The following is a 20,455-nucleotide window of genomic DNA, read 5'->3' on the forward strand; positions in this document are numbered from 1 at the left end:
TTCTGGTTTATAGAGTCATAGAATCGCTACAGTACAGAAGAGACAATTTGGCCCATCGAGTCTGCACTGACTGTCTGACAGAGTATCTTACACAGGCCTGTCCTAACCCTGTAACCCCACACATTTAACATAACTAATCCATGTAACCGACACAAATTGGGGCACTAAGGGGTAATTTAGCATGGCCAGTCCACCTAACTCACAGATCTTTGGACTGTGGGAGGAAATAGGAGCACCCAGAGAAAACCCACATAGATATCGGGAGAACGTGCAAATGCCACATAGTCATCGAAGACTGGAATTGGGTCCCTGGTGCTGTGAGGCAGCAGTGTTAACCAACATGCCGCCCTTTAATGGAAAGGTTTGTTTCTGTAAGATGATTACATAAGAAACAGGATTAGGAGTGAGCCATTCGGCCCCTCAAGCCTGTTCTGCCAATCAGTAAGATCATGGTTGTTTTGTCTATGTCCTTAATTCCCTGCCCGTTCCTCTATAATCCTTGACTCCCTTGTCAATCAGGAATCTGTATAACTCAGTCTTGAATATATCCAATGACCCAGCATTCACAGTCCGCTGGGGAAGGGGTTTCCAAACATGAACAACTCTGAGGGAAGTAGTTCCTCTTCCTCTTTTCTTAAATGGGAGAGACTTTCCTTATCACCTGTGTCCCATAGTTTTGATTCCTTCAGGAACAAGAGAAGAAACATCCTCATGGCTTCTACCTGTAGAGTCCCCTCAAAATCTTATACATGTCAACAAACTCATCCCTCATTCTTCTGAACTCCAATTGGTGAAGACCTAACATAAGACAAAACCCTCATTCCTCAGGAATCAGCCTGGTAAACCTTCTCTGATCTTCCAGTGCAAGTATGTCCCTTCTTAAGTACAGTGACCAAAACTGTACACAGTACTGTAAATGTAATCTCACCAATGCCCTATACAGTTCCAGCAATATTTCCCAACATGTATATACCATCTGCTTTGCAGTAAAGACCATTTGGTTTCTTACTTACCTGCTGTACTTGCATGCCGACTTTTTATGATTGATATACAAGACCATTCAAATCCCTCTGTGCTGTAGAACTCTGTCCATTTGAATAATACTCTGCTTTTCTGTCCTGTCTACCAAATCAGACAACCTTACATTTTCCCACATTATGCTCCATCAGCCAGTTTTTAGCACTGCTGCCTCACAGCGCCAGGAACCCGGGTTCATTTCCAGTCTCAGGTAGAGTTTGCACGTTCTCCCCATGTCTGCGTGGGTTTCCTCCGGGTGATGTGGTTTCCTTCCACAGCCCAAAGATGTGCTGATTAAGTTGATTGGCCATGTTAAATTGCTTTTTAATGTCAGGAGGATTAGCAGGGTAAATATGTGGCATTACAAGGAAAGAATCCGTGTGGAATTATTGACGGTGTTGGCTCGATAGGTCAAATGGCCTCTTTCTGCACTGTAGGGATTCTGTGAAAGTTTTATGTTTAGAACAGAATTAGCATAATTTTATTCTAAATAAGCATATTGCAATTTCACAAAAATGATAGTCAAATGAATGGTGTTGTGAAATGGTCAATTAATGAATGAATGTTGCTGCTGCACTCTCCATTTCCCACACTCTGTGCATCTCTCATTAGACGGGAAAGACGAGTTGCGCTTACTCGCCTCTAAGAAAGAGTACGAAAACCCCAATCTCAACACGCTGGAGAAAATACTCCTGGAACGGTTCAGTCTCACAAACTCCCGAGGGATTATCTTCACGAAAACACGGCAGAGCACGCACGCCATGCTGGCCTGGATTAGGAGCAGTCACTTACTGGCAACCAAAGTCAAAGCGGAATGTCTAACAGGGGCCGGTGTCAATAGCCAGACAAAGCACATGACTCAGGTGAGCTGGAATGGTGTGGCGCACTGAAAATACCATTCTCAACCGCGGTTACCATCTTAGTAGTGAAGCTGGTTGGGATTGCAATAATTTTTTTTATTTATTCATGTACTTTTTATATTAAAAGAATGACTTCATCCTTAAAGTTACAAAGCTGAATGTTCAATGTGGACTGGGTAAACCCAAATCCATTCCTTGCTTGTTCCAAAAACCAAATTCAAAATCCAATTGAATCCAGTTCACTATTCTGGCCTTTTGGCTAAGATCAAGTGTAGTCATAGAGCCATAGAGGTTTACAGCATGGAAACAGGCCCTTCTGCCCTTTCACCCAACTTGTCCTTGCCGTCCCTTTTTATAACCACTGTTAGTCCCAGTTGCCATCGTTTGGCCCATATCCCTCTATACCTCTATATCTTACCCACATAACTGTCTAAATGCTTTCAAAAGACAAAATTGTACCCGCCTCGACTACTGGCAGCTTGTTGCAGACATTCACCACCCTCTGTATGAAAAAATTGCCCCCCTGGACCCTTTTGTATCTCTCCTTAAACCTATGCCCTCTAGTTTTAGACCCCCTTAACTTTGGGAAAACATATTGACTATCTAGCTGATCTAAATGTATCCACATAAAAGCTTGAGATCACATACCAACTGACCAAAAAACAGCTTCTTCCCTGCTGCCATTAGACTTCTACATGGACCTACCTTGTATTAAGTTGCTCTTTCTCTACACCCCAGCTATAACATTAACAATACATTCTGCATTATCTCCTTTCCTTCTCTATAAATGATATGCCTTGTCTGTATAAAGAAACAATACTTTTCACTGTATACTAATACATGTGACAATAATCAAATCAAATAATGATTCAAGTACACAGAGTAGTGAGGTGATAAGTACAAAAGATGAATATGGTTCCCAGTCCTTTGGGAACCAGGTGTTGATGCCATCTGGCTCTCTTTGCATTTCTGCCCTTCTCCCTTGAGGCAATTCTTACTCCCAACTCCATCCTGCATCCATCTGATCGTAAGACCTTCCACTCATTGTAGCCAATTTAACCCCCATATTCATGTTTTTATTTTGTTTCTTCCTGACTCCTAACAAGCAATACTTTTTCTAAAAATCTGCAGCAAGAGAGTTTAGGATTTCGGAACAGTGCCCCACGTTCTGTTCTTTTTGTGTCCTTTCCTGAAGATAATGGATTTGTGAGGCAGTACCATCACAGTGCTGGTGATGACAATTAGTGTCTTGCCTGAGTGGCTGAGTGGCCATTGTGACACACAAGTTGAAACAATAATAATTAATAGACTAATTGATTGTGGCTTAGAAACTTCAGGTCGACCTAATCTTCTGTCATGGATGTCCACATAGACGCACTTCTATGTGGGAGATAAAGCCACCAGGAACCTTTACTGATTTAAGCCTTTCTATATCAGGCTGGTAACTTCATCATTATCTAACTCTATTCAAACTCGATCACATCCTGGCCATTGCTACCGTACCATACATTCCTTTATCCATTACAGTTAAGATTCACTGAGATTTCTTCTTCTTCATTTTTAGGATGTGGGTGTTGCTGGCTGGGCCAACATTTATTACCCATCCTTAGTTGATCTTGAGAAACTGGTGGTGAGCTGCCACCTTGAAACACCGTAGCTTATGTTGGTGTTGGTACACCCACAGTGCTGTTAAAAAGGGTGTTCCTGCATTTTGACCCAGCAACAATGAAGGAACAGCAGTATAGTTCCAAGTCAGGATGGTGTGTGATGGCTTGGAGGAGAACTTGCAGAGGAGGTGAGGGCCTAGTGGTGTAAATCATTAGATTTTAAATCCAGAAACACAGCTAATGTTCTGGGGATCTGGGTTCGAATCCTGCCATGGCACATGATGGAGTTTGAAGTCAGCAAAAATATGCCTGGAACTAAGAATCTACTGAAGACTATGTTTGTTGGAAAAATGCATCACTAATGTCCTTTAGAAGGAAATCTGCTGTCCTTAACTAGCCTGGCCTACATATGACTCCAGAGCCACAGCAATGTGGTTGACTCCCAACTGCCCTCAGGCAACCAGGGATGGACACTAAATGCTGGCCAGCCAGCGATGCCCCTGTCCCATGAATGAATAAAAACAAGGTACGTTCCCATGCTTTTACTGTCCTTGTCCTTCTAGGTGGCAGAGATTGTGGCTTTGAACAGTGCTGGTGAAGGAGCCTTGGTGAGCTCTGTTGAACCTTTTCTTACATCTGTTCACTGGAGCTGCAATGCTGCCCAATTTTGTCTCACAGCTCATCATACATCGGCCACAGATCCTGGATATATCAAAGAGGAAGTAACTCAGTGAACAGCAAGCCAGCATTCTTTGGATTAGTCAGCAGCTGCTGCTGGTAAACGCCAAAGTGACATTATCGCTGCATTGCAATGAATTTCCTCCTGCATATTCAATTAAATTAATTCTAAACTGTTAAAAATATGGGACAAAGCTTAACAATAAAAAAAGCACACACAACAAATGATACCTTACACAAAATAGGCACTGTATTAGAACAACAAGACAGTGATTGCTTCAAAAGATCTTGAAGATTTTTTTTATTCAACGATGGGATATGGGTGTCGCTGGCATTTATTGCCCATCCCTAGTTGCCCTTGAGAAGGTGATGGTGAGCTGCCATCTTGAATCGCTGCAGTCCACGTGCTGTGGATTGACCCACAATGCTATTAAGGAGGGAATTCCAGGATTTTGACTCAGCGACTGCGAAGGAGCGGCGCTATATTTCCAAACAGGATGCTGAGTGGCTTGGAGGGGAACTTGCAGGTGGTGGTGTTCCCGTGTATCACCATCCAAGTGGTGGCGTTCCCATATATCTGCTGCCCTTGTCATTCTAGATAGAAGTGGTTGTGGGTTTGGAAGGTGCTGTCCAAGGATCTTTGGTGAATTTCTGCAGTGCATCTTGTAGGTAGCACACAATGTTGCTAATGAGCATCGTTGGTGGAGTGAGTGGATGTGGTGCCAATCAAATGGGCAGCTTTGTCGTGGATGTTGTCAAGCTTCTTGAGTGATGTTGGAGCTGCATCCGTCCAGGGAAGTGGAGAGTGTTCTATTACACTCCTGACTTGTGTCTTGTAGATGGGGACAGGATTTGGGGAGTCAGAGGTGAGTTACTCACCACAGTATTCCTAGTCTCTGACCTGTTGTTGTAGCCACTGTGTTTATGTGGCAAATCCAGTTGAGTTTCTGGTCAATGGAAATCCCAAGGATGTTGATGATGGGGGATTCAATGATGGTAGCACAATTGAACGTCAAGGGGTGATGGTTAGATTCTCTCTTGTTAGTGATGGTCATTGCCAGCACTTGTGTGATGTGAATGTTACTTGCCACTTGTCAGCCCAAGCCTGGATATTGTCTAGATGTTGCATTTGAACGTGGGCTGCTTCAGTATCTGAGGAGTTGGTAGTAGTGCTGAACATTGTGCAATCACTGGCAAACATTCCTGCTTCTGATGAGAGGATAATGCTGATGGTGAAAAGGGTCAGTTTAGGAGATTTACCACCTCTAGCGTCAGATATTCCAGTTTTTAGAAATATATTAGAAATAAAAATATCATAAAAAATACCAAAACAGTAGTGAAAATATCAGGGTGATCGTTTTGAATGGAGGAAGGACAGAGTCTGAGGGAGGTGGCCATTCCTGATGTCAATGAATGTTGGAGTGTCGGTGCAGGGTGATGAAGAGCTGGGTGAGAAGGAGTTCAAGGGGCAAGTTCAGGGACATCAGAGAGCAGCTATGGAGGAAGCAGGAGAAGGCTGAGGAAGCTCCGTACATTTCCCAACTACCATCCGGGTGACTCCTACATAGTCTGATTGATAGCATTCAAGAAGCAGTGTAAGATTCATATCTTTCAGCTTCAGCCCCAACTTTGCTGCTAAGCATTCATAGAATCCCTCTAGTGCAGAAGAAGGCCATTTAGCCCACTGAACCTGTACCGACAACAATCCCACTCAGGCCCTATCCCTGTAGCCCCAGTTATTTGCCCTGTTGGCTCCCTGACACTAAGGGACAATTTAGCATGGCCAATCCACCTAACCCGCACATCTTTAGACTGTGGGAAAAAAACTGGAGCACCCAGAGGAAACCCACACAGACATGGGGAGAATGTGCAAACTCCACACAGACGGTGACCCAAGCTGGGATTGAACCTATGGATGCTGGCAGCTGTGAGGCAGAAGTGCTAACCACTTCGCCACCGTGCCGCCCAAATAATAGATAGTGAGGAAAGACTCCAGGAACAATTCCAGAACGGGGAGCGAGAGTGACATAACCCCCACCCAAAAAAAAAGTCCTCCAGCCCCATAGTTTGTTAGAAATTAGAAAACTTCTCCAGAAGTTTTCAAAAACCAAAGAGTAAAATTACACATGGATCGTGGCAGACAGCCACAGATTTCACGGAAGCAGGGGTAATGCAGCACGTCAACTAAATTACATGGAACAACTTGAATAATCAAACCAGATAATATTTTGCATTTGCCATTATCTCATCTGACCCCCTCGGATGAGTTTGTACAATTAACGATGCTGCAAAATGAATCCTAGCATTCGCAAAATTATAACAAATGTGCTAATTTAAACAATTCCATTAACTCCGTCTAACACTCCTGTTCATCGCAGGGCACGGAAATATGCCTACAAGTGGTTCATTCATTTAAATGTGTTTTATTAAAAAAATACATCACTGAATTTAATGCAAGCTATTCCTGCTTGACTAATATACAATGGAGTTTTAAGCAGCCTTACAATGGAAACGTTAATGGAATATCACTTGATTAAGTTGGCACAGGACAAGGCAAATCTCTTTGGAGGATGTCTGCCTCTTTCCAGTGTGATTGCTGAGAGAAAACTGCTGGTAATGAATTTGAAGGCAGTTGGCTTCGGGGTGAGAAAAGAGCTGCTCGCACAGCCGGGTCTCTGAAGACTACTTGCCGAGTGTTATGAACAGTTTGATCAAAGGATCCTGGCACAAAGATTCACCGCTGTACTCAGGAACTATTCACACATCACCAAATGAGCTGATGCACTGGGAAATTCTCCAGGCTAAATTATTACAAAGTCTCTACCCTTCTGGATTCTTCTGAATCAAATGCTTCAGTTGCAAAGGTTTTTTTGCGACGCTGATAAATAAACTTAAAAAAAGCGCTTGATCTTGTTGGTAACCTGATTGGGGCCACCACGCCTGAGGCTAGTATCTTGACACCCAACCATTCAATCCTTTCCAATGATGTTTTCCAAATGGCTGCATCGGGTTGCTTAGCTCAGATGGCTGGTTCGCGATGCAGAGCGACGCCAACAGCCTGGGTTCAATTCCCGTACTGGCTGAGGTTATTCACGAAGGTTCTCCCTCTCAATCTTGCCCCTCACCTGAGGTGCGGTGATCCTCGGGATTAAATGGTTGTCTGGGGCTACGGTAACTTACCTTTACCAGTCAAACAAAATGACTTCGTAAAACCTACAGAAACTGAACGATCGCAGGTTTGCTCTGAAGTTGGTAAATGCTTTAAAACGCTGAAAAAATGATTTTTTTTATTGGATGAGTTTCAAATCTTACAGTTTCTTTAGCAGTGAAACAGTTTGTTGGAGTTTTTCTGCAGTTAAGTTACCAAGAGAGGCAAAACTTGAGCTACTATTGAGCAAAAGCTATAATTATAACCATGCAAAGCTAACAGGAAATTTCCATTACACGTGGACATCTGAGGAATCATAAACGGGACTAGCTTTGTAAAATGTTGCTTGTACATTGCCCTTATCATTCATTCAATCCTCCTTCTTCAAAGACCACTCTTTGCACTTCCTCAATGTCAGAGGCACTCTTACTGATCCCTATTTTAAATAACTTGGCCCAATTTCACTGTATATTCTTGAACCAATTCCTTTCCATCAGGGAGACTTTGTCCCTCCTGCAACTCCCAATGGCAGCTGATAGCATGATCATTGTATTTCACCCTAACATTAACTGCACCTAACACTGGGATGTAGTTATTGGAATTACTAGTCAAGTTTCACAGCAGTTTTGCTTAGGGGAATGTGATTTGGGAATTTCTTGTGCTGTATAAATGGTGAAAATAATTTTTTTATATTCATTCGTGGGATATGGGCGTTGCTGGCTGGCCTGCATTTATTGCCCATCCCTAGTTGCCCGATGGCAGTTGAGAGACAACCACATTGCTGTGGCTCTGAGTCACATGTAGGCCAGACCAGGTAAGGATGACAGATTTCCTTCCTTAAAGGACATTAAAGAACCAGATAGGTTTTCCTGACAATCGAGTCTCCCTGATGGAAAGGAATTGGTTCAAGAATATACAGTGAAGCTGGGCCAAGTTATTTAAAATAGGGATCAGTAAGAGTGTATCTGACATTGAGGAAGTGCAAAGAGTGGTCTTTGAATGATAAGGGCAATGTACAAGCAACATTTTACAAAGCTAGCCCCGTTTATGATTCCTCAGATGTCCACGTGTAATGGAAATTGCCTGTTAGCTTTGCATGATTATAATTATAGCTTTTGCTCAATAGTAGCTCAAGTTTTGCCTCTCTTGGTAACTAAACTGCAGAGAAACTGGCCATCAGTAGTTCATAGTTCCAGATTTTTTTTATTGAATTCATAGTTTATCATCTGCCGTGGCAGAATTTGAACCTGGGCCCCCAGAACATTAACTGAGTTTCTGGATTAATGGTTTAGCGATAATACCACCAGGCCATTGCTTTTCCTATCATGAATCTCAAACTGGACTCCTCCTGCTCCTATCTTCTATACACTGTCGATGGGATCAGACAGTCCCATCAGCGTAAATGGTAGCCAGATTTTGGCGATAATATGGCACATGTGGCTATCTTTCAAATCACTCAAAACCTCCTCAAAATCAACTTTACAAGTTCCAAAAAGTGTGTCACCCTGTTCTTCAGTGCTTAATTTTTCAGATGTAAGGGAAAAGAAATCTCAGTCTCATCATCATTTTGTCGTGCATTGCGCAGAGAACAGATTAACATGTGGGGCGTGATCTTACTGGCCGTTCAGGTCATGTTCCCACTGCAGCAAGGGCAGAAAATTAGACGTCCAGCCAAATCTCTGTTCACTGCAGTGGGATGGGAAAATCCCACTAGCCTGAACAGTGATAAGAATCTAGCCATGGACTCACAGCCAATTATTGAACTAACTGTACTTACACCTCCATATTTTTCCAAGATGGCACTGGAGCAAGGCGACTTCTTGCAAGCTGCGCCCAGCATACTTTCTAATTCTATCTTTTACTCTCATTCTATACTTCTAAAACTTCATTCTCTTTTAAACTCTCAACACCCTCGCTATGACTGTAATACTACATTCCGCACTGTCTCGTTTCCTTCTCTACGAACTGGAGATGCCGGCAATGGACTGGGGTGGGCACAGTAAGAAGTCTCACAACACCAGGTTAATGTGTATTGACCACTCACCTGATGAAGGAGCAGCGCTCTGAAAGCTTGTGATACCAAATAAACCTGTTGGACTTTAACCTGGTGTTGTGAGACTTCTTACTGTGCTCTATGAACGGTATGCTTTGTATACAGCACAAGAAGCAATACTTTTCACTGTATACTAATACATGTCACAAAGAATCAAATTAAGTCAAACAATAAAGGCAGCAGAAAGGGCAATGCAACAGTTTAGATTTTGCAATTTACTGCAAGTGTTTTGGATGGTGATTATTCATCAGAACTGGAACAATTAAAAGAAAGTTGAGAATTGTGGAATGCACTTGCCTCCCATTCTAATTTTCTGACATTTAGTCTAGTTTGTTTTAGACTTTGTTATGATGTCTACGGAAAGTTAACAGTGTTCAGAATATTTGATATTCAGTGTTTCCTGTGTGTTTGTGACGTTACAGCAAGAGCAACACAATGTCATCCGGAAATTCCGTAATGGCGACATCAACCTCCTCGTTGCCACCAGTGTTGCGGAAGAAGGCTTGGATATCAGAGAATGCAACGTGGTCATCCGCTATGGACTTATCACCAATGAGATTGCTATGGTTCAGGTAAACCAATGTGAAATGCAGAATGTGGAATTAATCACAGTACAATTTTATGTTTAGCTTTTCGTCCTGTTTTGCAACAGGCACCATTGTACAAGATTAAATGCAGTACACCACCATCTGGTCCATTAGGCCTGCAGAGAAAAGATGCAGGGCCAATTAGGGATAAGATGCTCTGGCAAATTCCTCTTCCATACTCTCGGGTGATTGAAACCAGCCTAAGAGATCACACAGGCTAAAGGGTACTTATAAAGCTGCTTTATTTCATCATAGAATTCATAGATCATAGAACCCTTCAGTGCAGAAAGAGGCCCTTCGGCCCATCGAGCCTGCACCGAACACAACCCCACCCAGGCCCTACCCCCCTATCCCTACATATTATACCCACTAATCCACGCATCCCTAGACACTAAGGGGCAATTTCTAAGCATGGCCAATCAACCTAACCCACACAACTTTGGACTGTGGGAGGAAACCAGAGTACCCGGAAGAAACACACGCAGGCACGAGGAGAATGTGCAAACTCCACACAGACGGTGACCTGAGCCGGGAATTGAACCCAGGACCCTGGAGCTGTGAAGCAGCAGTGCTAACCACTGTATGGTGTGACCTCTCTCTCAGCCAAGAATCACAGACTGTCAATCGCCACAAATGCAAACTCTACGTTAGATGTTGATTGAATCCATACAATCCCTACAGTGCAGAAGGAGGCCCTCGGATCTGCACTGAGTCTTAGACAGAGTATCTTACCTAGGTCCTCTCCCCTGCGCTATCCCCGTAACCCCACACATTTACCCCACTAATCCACTTAACCCACACATCTTGGGACAATAATGGCCAATTTAGCATGGCCAATCAATCTAACCTGCGCATCTTTGGACTGTGGGAGGAAACCAGAGCACCTGGAGGAAACCCACGCAGACACAGGGAGAATGGACAGACTCCACACAGACAGTGACCCAAGGTCAGATTCGAAGCTGGGTCCCACGGTCTGTGAATTAGTAGTGGTAACCACTGTGCCATCATGCTGCTCCCCATGTTGACTAAGAATCAGTCGTAGATCACTGACCAGTGTCAAAATGAAATATACTTTCACTGGAAATATAAAACAGACCACGATTCAAACTTGTTACATTTAAATCGTGCTGGGAATCAATGGCGCACATTTTCAGCACAACTAAGAGTAGTAGACCTAGAGAAATGATTACAAGCGAGGGAGGACACTGGATTAACATATCAAGTGGTATTAGCTTTTGGCTAGACTGCCAACTACTGTAGTGGGCACTAGCTAAGTCGATTCAGTAAAGAGCAAAAGTGTACAGGTTTTCATTATGGAAAGAGGTAAAATCGATTGGGTTCTGAAATAGAATAAAGCACAGGCCATAAGATCATAAGACATAGGAGAAGAATTAGGCCAGTCGGCCCATCGAGTCTGCTCCACCATTCAACCATGGCTGATACTTTTCTCATCCCCATTCTCCTGCTTTTTCCCCATAACCCCTGATCCCCTTATTAATCAAGAACCTATCTATCTCTCTCTTAAAGACACTCAGTGGGTGTCAGGTGAGCTTTAGAGTGTAAACCTTCCTTCACAACTAGATCTGTACCTGGAACATTAACCGGTCTGTTCTCTGTACAGATGCTGCCTGGCCTGATGAGCGTATCCAGCGTTTTTCTCTGACTTTCAGATGCCCAACATCAACACTTTGCATGAATTTTGTACTCCATCGTAGTCCCAAAAGTCAACTGTTGTTAGCCTTAGTCTGGTTGCTGAGGTATAGTTCCTGATGGGTTTGCTCAGGATAACATTGGATAGAAGTCCCACGAATGAATTAAAAAAAAGTTGGTGACCGCAGAGATAATTCCCTGCTTGTCAGAGAGACTGGCGCTTGGCGCTCTTGCCCGTTTGATAATCTTTGCACTTTGCCTTCTTCTCCCAGGCCAGAGGACGAGCCAGAGCTGAGAACAGCACTTACTCCGTGGTTGCTAAGCAAGGAGGGAGAGAGATCCAACGGGAATTTACAAACGAGTTCCGTGAGAGCCTTATGAAACGTGCAATAGAGGCTGTACAAGAAATGCCTCTGGGTGAATACTGTTTGAAGGTAAGGCACTTGAATCATTTTGCACAAACTTTTTACCACTGCAATGCAACGGGGTGAATGTTGCTGCAAAATCGGCCACTATGCAATTCTGTGTAGCCCAGAAATACAATGTATACAATTTCCTCTTGCTTCAGAACATTATACAAAGCAGAGAGATGGACCCTGTGGCAGCAAGAGAATGATTTCAATGTTTGGGATGGCACAGTGGTTAGCACTGCTGCTTCACAGTGCCAGGGACCTGGGTTCGATTCCCGGCTTGGGTCACCGTCTGTGCGGAATTTGCACATTGTCCTCCTGTGCGCATGGCTTTCCTCTGGGTGCTCCGGTTTCATCCCACAGTGCAAAGACGTGTGGGTTAGGTGGATTGTCCATGCTAAATTGCGCCTTAGTATCAGGGGGACTAGCTAGGGTAAATACACGGGGTCATGGGGATTAGGTCTGGGTGGGACTGTGATCAGTGCAGACTCGATGGGCCAAATGGCCTCCTTCTGCCCTGTCGGATTCTATGATTCTGTGACTTTGCTGTGTTGTTGGGATCCACAGGTTCGTGGAGGGCTGCGCGGAGGGTGGGGGGATGTGGTGTTATTGAAGTTGTGGTATCGGAGACTTTGAAAACCAATGAAGCAAAGAGAGTGCTTTAGGAAGCTGAATATCAGGAAGCAGTGGATTTCCCGTTGGTTATGAGTAACCTGGGATCTGGGGTTCGCGGATTTACCTATCTGATCTGCACTCATTACTACTCTGCCTGTCCCAGTGCTTGTCCCTAATCCCCAATAGCAGCAACTTCCAGGTGTGTTTGGTTGTGAAGGATGACTGTAAGGGCAAGAAAATGGGAGTGATCCAGGCTGGTCTTTTTGGCATGGACCGGACTGTAATCGTCCCACACTTAGTCAATTTTTGGTAAAGTTGTGAATTTCTGTTTTGAGGGAGATGGGCCTAAACATGATGGCGAGTCAGGCTGCCAAGTGATTGGGCACCATCTTGAAAGGGCAAGTGCTGCCCCCAATGTTGCAGTTCACACCTCTTTAACCGATGCTTAACCCCCCTATCCACTCGCATTGCCTGTACCTGTAAGGACTTGATTACCTGTTAAGAGTCGCATTCCAACCATTCTCTTGTAATTGAGTCTATGTCTGTATATGCCCTGTTTGTGAACCCACCTCTTCATTCACCTGATGAAGGAGCAGCACTCCAAAAGCTCGTGCTAACAAATAAACCTGTTGGACTTTAATCTGATATTGTGAAACTTCTCACTATGTCATCTTGCCCTTGGAGTAGGTACTCCAGTTAAATAATTTAGCAGCAAGTTTTTGTCAGTTTAAAATGAGTAAGTGCTTATATTTTCAGATGTTTATCTGGAATTAATATAATGTCTGTCTCTCTCTCTCACACTCTTACACATACACACACACACTCTCTCTCTCTCACACACACATTGAATACAGATAGATTATTCACTTTTACAGATTATTTAGTCTCTGGTTTACTATTTCTGGTCTCCCAAGTGGCAGGCCTATGGTTTCTTGAATGGATTTGATGATTCCTAATTGAGGGAGGGTCTCAGAAAGTGAAAGGTTCACAGCCAGTTGTGAGGCTTCTTGCAGTCAAATATCCAGGAGGTTTGTTCTCAAGTGAACTTTGAAACTGGAACAGATTAAGTATTTTGACTGCTTGATGATTTGCTGGATCTCGGGCTGGCTGATGATTGGTGGTTCTGATAGATCTATGGAGTCCTGGAGTAATAGTTGTGTAATCCCTAAAACTAGCTTCTATTCAATGACGGTAAGTTAGTGTTTTTGATGGAAGAGGCTGTAGTGATACAATGGGAAGTTATTAACGGCTACCGATTTTTCTTTTTATCTAATGTGAAACATGGAGATACAGGCAGCCTGGAAACCTCATAGTTTTCAGGTACTGTTCTGTTCTTAAACAATGAGAAATGTGAATTCCACAGAATGCTATGAGGTACCCTCACCAATGTTCATAATTAATTAGATAGCTGCTGGAGACTGGACTTTGTAGCACAGTGGTTAGCACTGCTGCCTCACAGTGCCAGGGTCCTATGTTCGATTCTAGCCTTGGGTAACTGACCATGGAGAGTTTGCATGTTCTCCCCGTGTCTGCGTGGGTTTCCTCCAGATGCTGCAGCTTCCTCCCACAATCCAAACATGTGCAGGTTAGGTGGATTGGCCATGCTAAATTAACCCATAGGTCAGAACTCTTCCAGCGTGCCCGCCCTGATTCCGGGGGTGGGCGGGGCTCGGAGAACAGCATTCTCCACTGGCTTCAGGTGGATCGTACGAACCTTGAGCGGACGTGCCGGTAAAATTCCGCCCTTAATGTCCCAAGTTGTGTAGCTTTGATGGATTAGCTATGCTGAATGTAGAGGGATGGGGGAGGGTGTTCTTCAGGGAGTTCGGTGCAGACTCGATGGGCTGAATGGCCTCCTTCTGCACTGTATGGATTCTGTGATACTATCCATAGTCCAAATGCTAAATTTTCAGCAGCTGTTTTAACAGCTTGCCTGTGGACAGATTTTAGACGCATTGAGTTCCTGCCTGTACAGGGTACGACACCTGTTTCTGTACCGTAATCCTGGGCACTAGAGTGACAGAAGAGGCTGGAACATCTGGTTGGGAAGTCACATTGCTGCCACTTTAACTCAAATTGCTTGTTCTGTTATAGATTCGAGAGCTGCAAGTGGAAGGTATAGTCAGCCGCAAAGTTAAAGAACGGAAGCAACATGCCGCAAAGTTGGGAAACTCTCCGAAAGACGTGAGGTTTTTTTGCCGGGACTGCAATGAGGCAGTGTGCCATGCCAGTGACATTCAGATCATTGAGGGCATGCACCATGTTAATGTGAACCCAAACTTTAAGTAAGTCTGCAGATAGCTCTTTCTGATGCTTAACTTTTTGTGGTGATCACACTGGGTGTGCTTTCATAAATGCCATGCTATTGAGTTTTCCTTCTGTTCTCCCCTCCCCTGTGAATCTTTCCCTTTCAGTCTTTCAACCCTCCCATACCCACTTCATCCCTCTGACGTTTTGCCCTGATACAGTGCTGGAATGGTAAACAATCCCTAGCATTGAAACAGAAAACGCCAGACCCCATATCTAGGGAAGCTCAGGACCGGATGTGAGGCAGGCACAGGGATTTTCTGGATTTTGGATCCCGAGGTGATGGTGGGTAAAGGATAATTAGTGCTTTTGCCACTGAGGGGAATCCATGGTGGCACTGTGGTTAGCACTGCTGCCTCACAGCGTTAGGGACGCAGGTTCCGTTCCGGCCTCGGATTACTGTCTGTGTGGAATTTGCACATTCTCCCCATGTCCGCATGGGTTTCCTCCAGGCGCTCCAGTCTTCTCCCACAGTCCAAGGATGTGTGGCTTTGGCCATGTTAAATTGACCCTAATGTCAGGGGATTGGCAGGGTAAATGTGTGGGGTTATGGAAACAGGGCCTGGGTCTGATTGTGGTTAGTGCAGGCTCGATGGGTGGAGTGACCTTCTTCTGCAGTGTAAGGATTCTGTGAACCTGCTGTGACAAAAAGGAAGGGACGAGGGACGGGTCAGACCTGCCTCCACCATTACTCCTGGGGATCCATGCTCCACGACCCATTCAGCAATGCCCGATGGGTACTGCCAGCCACTGTGTCTGACCACCCTGGGGACCCCAATGGTCTCTGAGCTCCCCCATCCTGGTGTGGCCATCAGCGCCCTGGTGTGAGAGAATCGGAGAATCCCAGGAGCAGGGATTAACTTTAACCCCCCCCCCCCAGGCACCGCCGCCGCCTCCCCCTCCCCCCTTGGGCACTGCAAACGTGATGGGGAATTTGGCGCTCAGCCAAACCTCTGTTCACTGCAGTGGGACTGGAAAGTCCTGCTGGTGTGAAAGGCTGGAAAATTCCGCCCTGAATATTTAAATGAATGGGTGGCACAGTGGCACAGTGATTAGCACCGCTGCCTCACAGCGCCAGGGTCCCGGCTTTGATTCCGGCCTTGGGTTATTGTGTGCATGGAGTCTGCACATTCTGCCTGTGTCTGCATGGGTTTCCATCCACACTCCAGAGAAGTGCGGGTTAGGTTGATTGGCCATGCTAAATTTCCCCTTAGTGTCAGGCGGGTTAGCAGGGTAAATGTGTGAGGTTACAGGAATAGGGCCAGGGTGGCATTGTTGTTGGTACAGGCTTGATGGGCCAAATGGCGTCCTTCTGCATTGTCGAATTCTACGTGCGGATGCGGGGGCTGGGAGAATCTTTAAGGGGGTTCCTGCCAGTGTTAAATCTTCAAATCCTCTCTGACCCCCGCAAAATGGCCCCAGTATGTTTTACATATGAATGCATGAGGTCTGAACACTGCCCCCGAGGTGTCTTGAATAACCTAGCGGGCCAGGGAGGGAGAAACAGTAAAACGTTTGGACCTGTGACTTAATATCAGAACTGAGGAAAGTTCGAAATCAAATAAGTTTTATGCAATGGAAAGGTCAGAAAAGGTCAGAAGGTGAAGAAGAGGGAAGGCCTGTGATTGTTGGAGGGCAGGAGAGGCAAAATGACAAAAGGTTTCAATGGTACAAAGTAAAATAAAAAAGTAAAGTTTATTTTAGTCGCAAGTAGTCTTACACTGCAATGAAGTCACTGTGAAAATCCTCTCGTCACTACACTCTGGCGCCTGTCCGAGTAAACTGAGGAGAATTTAGCATGGCCAATGCACCTAACCTGCACATCTTTGGACTGTAGAAGGAAACCGGAGTACCTGGAGGAAACCCATGCAGACATGGGGAAAACATGCAAGCTCCATACAGACAGTGGCCCAAGCCAGGAACTAAACCCAGGTCTCTGGCACTGTGAGGCAGCAATGCCAACCACTGCCACCATTTCTGTCCCCAAACTTGTCCAATCTATACAAAGATTCAAATCGCCCAGAGTTATAGCAGTAACTTTCTTACAAGCCAACAGCCTGTCATCAAATCATTGATTCCAGTTGAAAATAAATGTTTGGTATGTTCACTTTTGCCTCCTTTGTCTTCGCAGAATTTACTACAGGGTATCTGGAAAAATAAACCTTCCAAGAAAATTTGAGGACTGGGAACCAGGCGGGTCAGTGAGCTGTCGGAAATGTGGTCAAGTGAGTAAAATCCATTCAACTCTGCTTCCAGACCAGCCACTCAATGATAGCGTGAGAGTAAAAGTTAGTAACTGCATTAGTGATTTTAAAATCAGGATATCTGAAAATTAGAATGATTTAGAATGAGTGGGATTTGCAAAAAGGATCTTGTGCTCTCACTGGTGGCGAGCTTGGGCCTGTAATTATGTGGGGTGGAAGTGCACCCGAATCCCGTCACCTTCTCTCCTTCCTCCAACATTGAGTTCTGGTTGGAAAGACCGATGGTCAATCTTCATGTTGAGGCCTTTAAATGGCTAACTAATGACCACTAATAACCATCATTACCATTGACCCAGCTGGGTCACCATGGTGTGCCTGGTAGCTAACACAGTGCAGCCATCTTGTCACTGCACGGGGAAGGCTTGGTCTCTCGATTAAAGGCTTGACACCTGATTGAGGCTCTCGCCATTGGGAAAGGGACTACTGGGAGCCAGCCCCCTGCGCCCATCTTTTTACAACCCCCCTGCTTGTAAAACCCTCCCCCACATTACTTACCCTGGCCTATATTGCTCTACAAACCTGAGACCCTAATGCCTGTTTAGCATGGCAGCACACTGCTTTAGCACTGCTGCCTCACAGCACCAGAGACCCGGATTCGATTCCGGCCTTGGGTGACTGCCTGTGTGCAGTTTGCACATTCTCCCCGTGTCAGCGTGGGTTTCCTCCGGGTGCTCCGGTTTCCTCCCACAGTCCAAAGACGTGCGGGTTATGTTGATTGGCCATGCTAAATTCACAGGATCATAGAATCCCTACAGTGCAGAGGGAGGCCATTTGGCCCATTGAGTCTGCAGTGACCATAATCCCACCCAGACCCGATTCCCATAACCCCACATATTTACCCCACTAACCCCACCCCGACACTAGGATCAATTTAGTATGGCTAGTCAACCTAACCCGCAAATCTTTGGAATTAAATTGCCCCTTAGTGTCAGGGGCGACTAGCAGGGTGAGTATATGGGGTTACGGGGATGGGACCTGATCGGGATTGCTGTCCATACAGGCTCAGTGGGCCTCCTTGTGTACTGTGGGATGATTCTATGATCTGAGTTGTGAAGCTCCCATTGATGGTCACTGCTGATTTGGGGGATGTGTAGCGGCCTCACAAGGTCTACTTTGAAATACTGTTAGGTTAACTGTGTACTCCGCCTCTCCACACAGGAATGGGGAATGGAGATGATCTACAAGTCTGTGCCCATTCCCAGTTTGTGCATTAAGAAATTTGTGGTTGAGCTGCCAATGGGGAGAAGAACATTCAAGAAGTGGAAAGATGTTCCCTGTCAGATGGAAGAATTCAACTACTATGAATTTTGTGAAAGAAACCATTCAGATCTCCTCGCGGATTATGTTAATTTAAAGCTAGATATTAGTCCATAACATCTCCATATATTTAACCACAATCAGGGTTTAATTAGGGCATGAATTTACAGCCTCCAGTTTGCAACAGGAAGAAAGATTTCACAGAAATGAACTGTATAATCATTTCAGCTAACAATACATATTCTGAATCTCTTTATTTTCCAAACCCAACTAAGGGAGGGAGGGAACAGCATTATTTAGAATTAAGATTACGGAATTAAGGTTACTGAATATGGGCGGTACGGCAGAACAAGTGGTTAGCACTGCTGCCTCAGAGCGCCAGGGACCTGGATTCGATTCCCGGCTTGGGTCACTGTGTGGAGTTTGCACGTTCTCCCTTGTGCCTGCGTGGGTTTCCTCTGGTTTCCTCCCACATTTCTAAGGATGTGTGGTTTAGGTGGATTAGCCATGCTAAATTGCCCCTTAGTGTCAGGGGGACTAGCTAGGGTACATACATGGGGTTATGGGGATGGGGCCTGGGTGGAATTGTGATCAGTGCAGAATAATTGGACCAAATGGCCTCCTCTTGCAATGTAGGATTCTATAATTGAGATTACTGTTACTTTTATGCGGAGAAGGGAGTGAGAAGCTTACTTTAAAATTATGGATTAAGATTATTGTTACTTCTGTGTGGGGCTTATAATAATTACTGAATTCTTGAAATGAAATCTGAAAATAAAACTACTGCCCCCTCTTCTTTATTTAAAAAAATTATCCTCTGGGATAAAGATGTTATTGCTAAGGTCCAGCCTCTCACTGCAGTGAAGTGGTGACGGACTGCCCACTGTCTTCAGATTGTAACATTGGTGTGGAGTCAATGGCTTTGAAGGCAGTCAAGTCATCCATGCTGCTTATGCTAATGTCACTTTGTAGATACAGGATAATTAACTCCAGTGGAATTTAATATATGTTAAATGGTTGTGCACTTAATTATCACAGAATTGTCCACACAACACAGCATGTTAGAGCACTTAATATTCAACACCATAGAATATCAGTCAGTCTGAACAATTTTTGCACTTCTCTATTTTACAGAATTAGATTTCAGGTGGGAAGCATGTTTGCTATTTGTGGCGGTTATGGTTAACATGTCACCTGGGTGGAAGGGTGGCGCAGTGGTTAGTACTGCTGCCTCACAGTGCCAGGGCCCCGGGTTCAATTCCAGCCTTGGGTGACTGTCTTTGTGGAGTTTGCACATTCTCCTCCATGTCCGTGTGGGTTTTCTCCGGGTGCTCCCGTTTCCTCCTGTGGTCCAGAGATGGGTGCAGTAAGAAGTCTCACAACACCAGGTTAAAGTCCCACCAGATTTGCTATATCAGAAAGCCTGTTGACAGCAGTGGGACTGGAAGATCTGGCCAATGGCCTCTGCCACTGTGGTGAAACACACAGCGGGAGATGTGGAAAATCCTGCCCACTTCTCCTTTGTTGGAGAAAATCAAACAGGCACTGGGATGAATTCCTGCTGCAATTTTTATTGTCACATTCAACTGTTGTCTTTGATAATTTTTGTTGCATCCGGCGAAATTATTGTATTAATAAAAATCTTATGTGAACACATTTCCTGTCTGCAAGAACTTTGCTTTGCCCATTCTCCTCTCCTTGTAGCTTAGTTTTCAACACCAAAAGCACTGAGTCTCCCCTCTCTTTTTCTCTCCTTTTAATGTTTGTGTAAATTCTCCATTTCTGGAATCAGTTATTTTTATTCTTTCATGGGATGTGGGTGTTGCTGGCTGGACTTTCATTTGTTGCCCATTCTGTTTCAGAGGGCATTTAAGAGTCAGTCACATTACTGTGGGTCTGGACATGTGTAGACCAGACCCAGTAAGGACGGCAGATGTCCTTCCCTAAAGTGAACTAGGTGGGTATTTCTGACAATTGGTAATAGTTTGATCGTCATCAGAAG

At 44.8% G+C, this 20,455-nt stretch overlaps 1 protein-coding gene across 1 annotated transcript in view; it reads left to right on the plus strand.

Moving 5' to 3' along the window:
* dhx58 (DEXH (Asp-Glu-X-His) box polypeptide 58) overlaps window positions 1–20,107 on the plus strand; it is a 42,028-nt gene extending 21,921 nt beyond the window's left edge. Inside the window, exons 8-13 of the mRNA XM_080213404.1 lie at window positions 1,630–1,880; window positions 9,786–9,935; window positions 11,873–12,034; window positions 14,720–14,910; window positions 17,064–17,157; window positions 18,355–20,107. Coding sequence (XP_080069530.1) covers window positions 1,630–1,880; window positions 9,786–9,935; window positions 11,873–12,034; window positions 14,720–14,910; window positions 17,064–17,157; window positions 18,355–18,570 — 1,064 coding nt within the window. The 3' untranslated portion in view covers window positions 18,571–20,107. The remainder of the gene's footprint in view (window positions 1–1,629; window positions 1,881–9,785; window positions 9,936–11,872; window positions 12,035–14,719; window positions 14,911–17,063; window positions 17,158–18,354) is intronic.
* Window positions 20,108–20,455: the final 348 nt, after the last annotated feature.

This window comes from Carcharhinus amblyrhynchos, chromosome 27 (assembly GCF_965287045.1).
Source record: "Carcharhinus amblyrhynchos chromosome 27, sCarAmb.v2.hapA, whole genome shotgun sequence".
NCBI classification, from domain to species: Eukaryota; Metazoa; Chordata; class Chondrichthyes; order Carcharhiniformes; family Carcharhinidae; genus Carcharhinus; species Carcharhinus amblyrhynchos.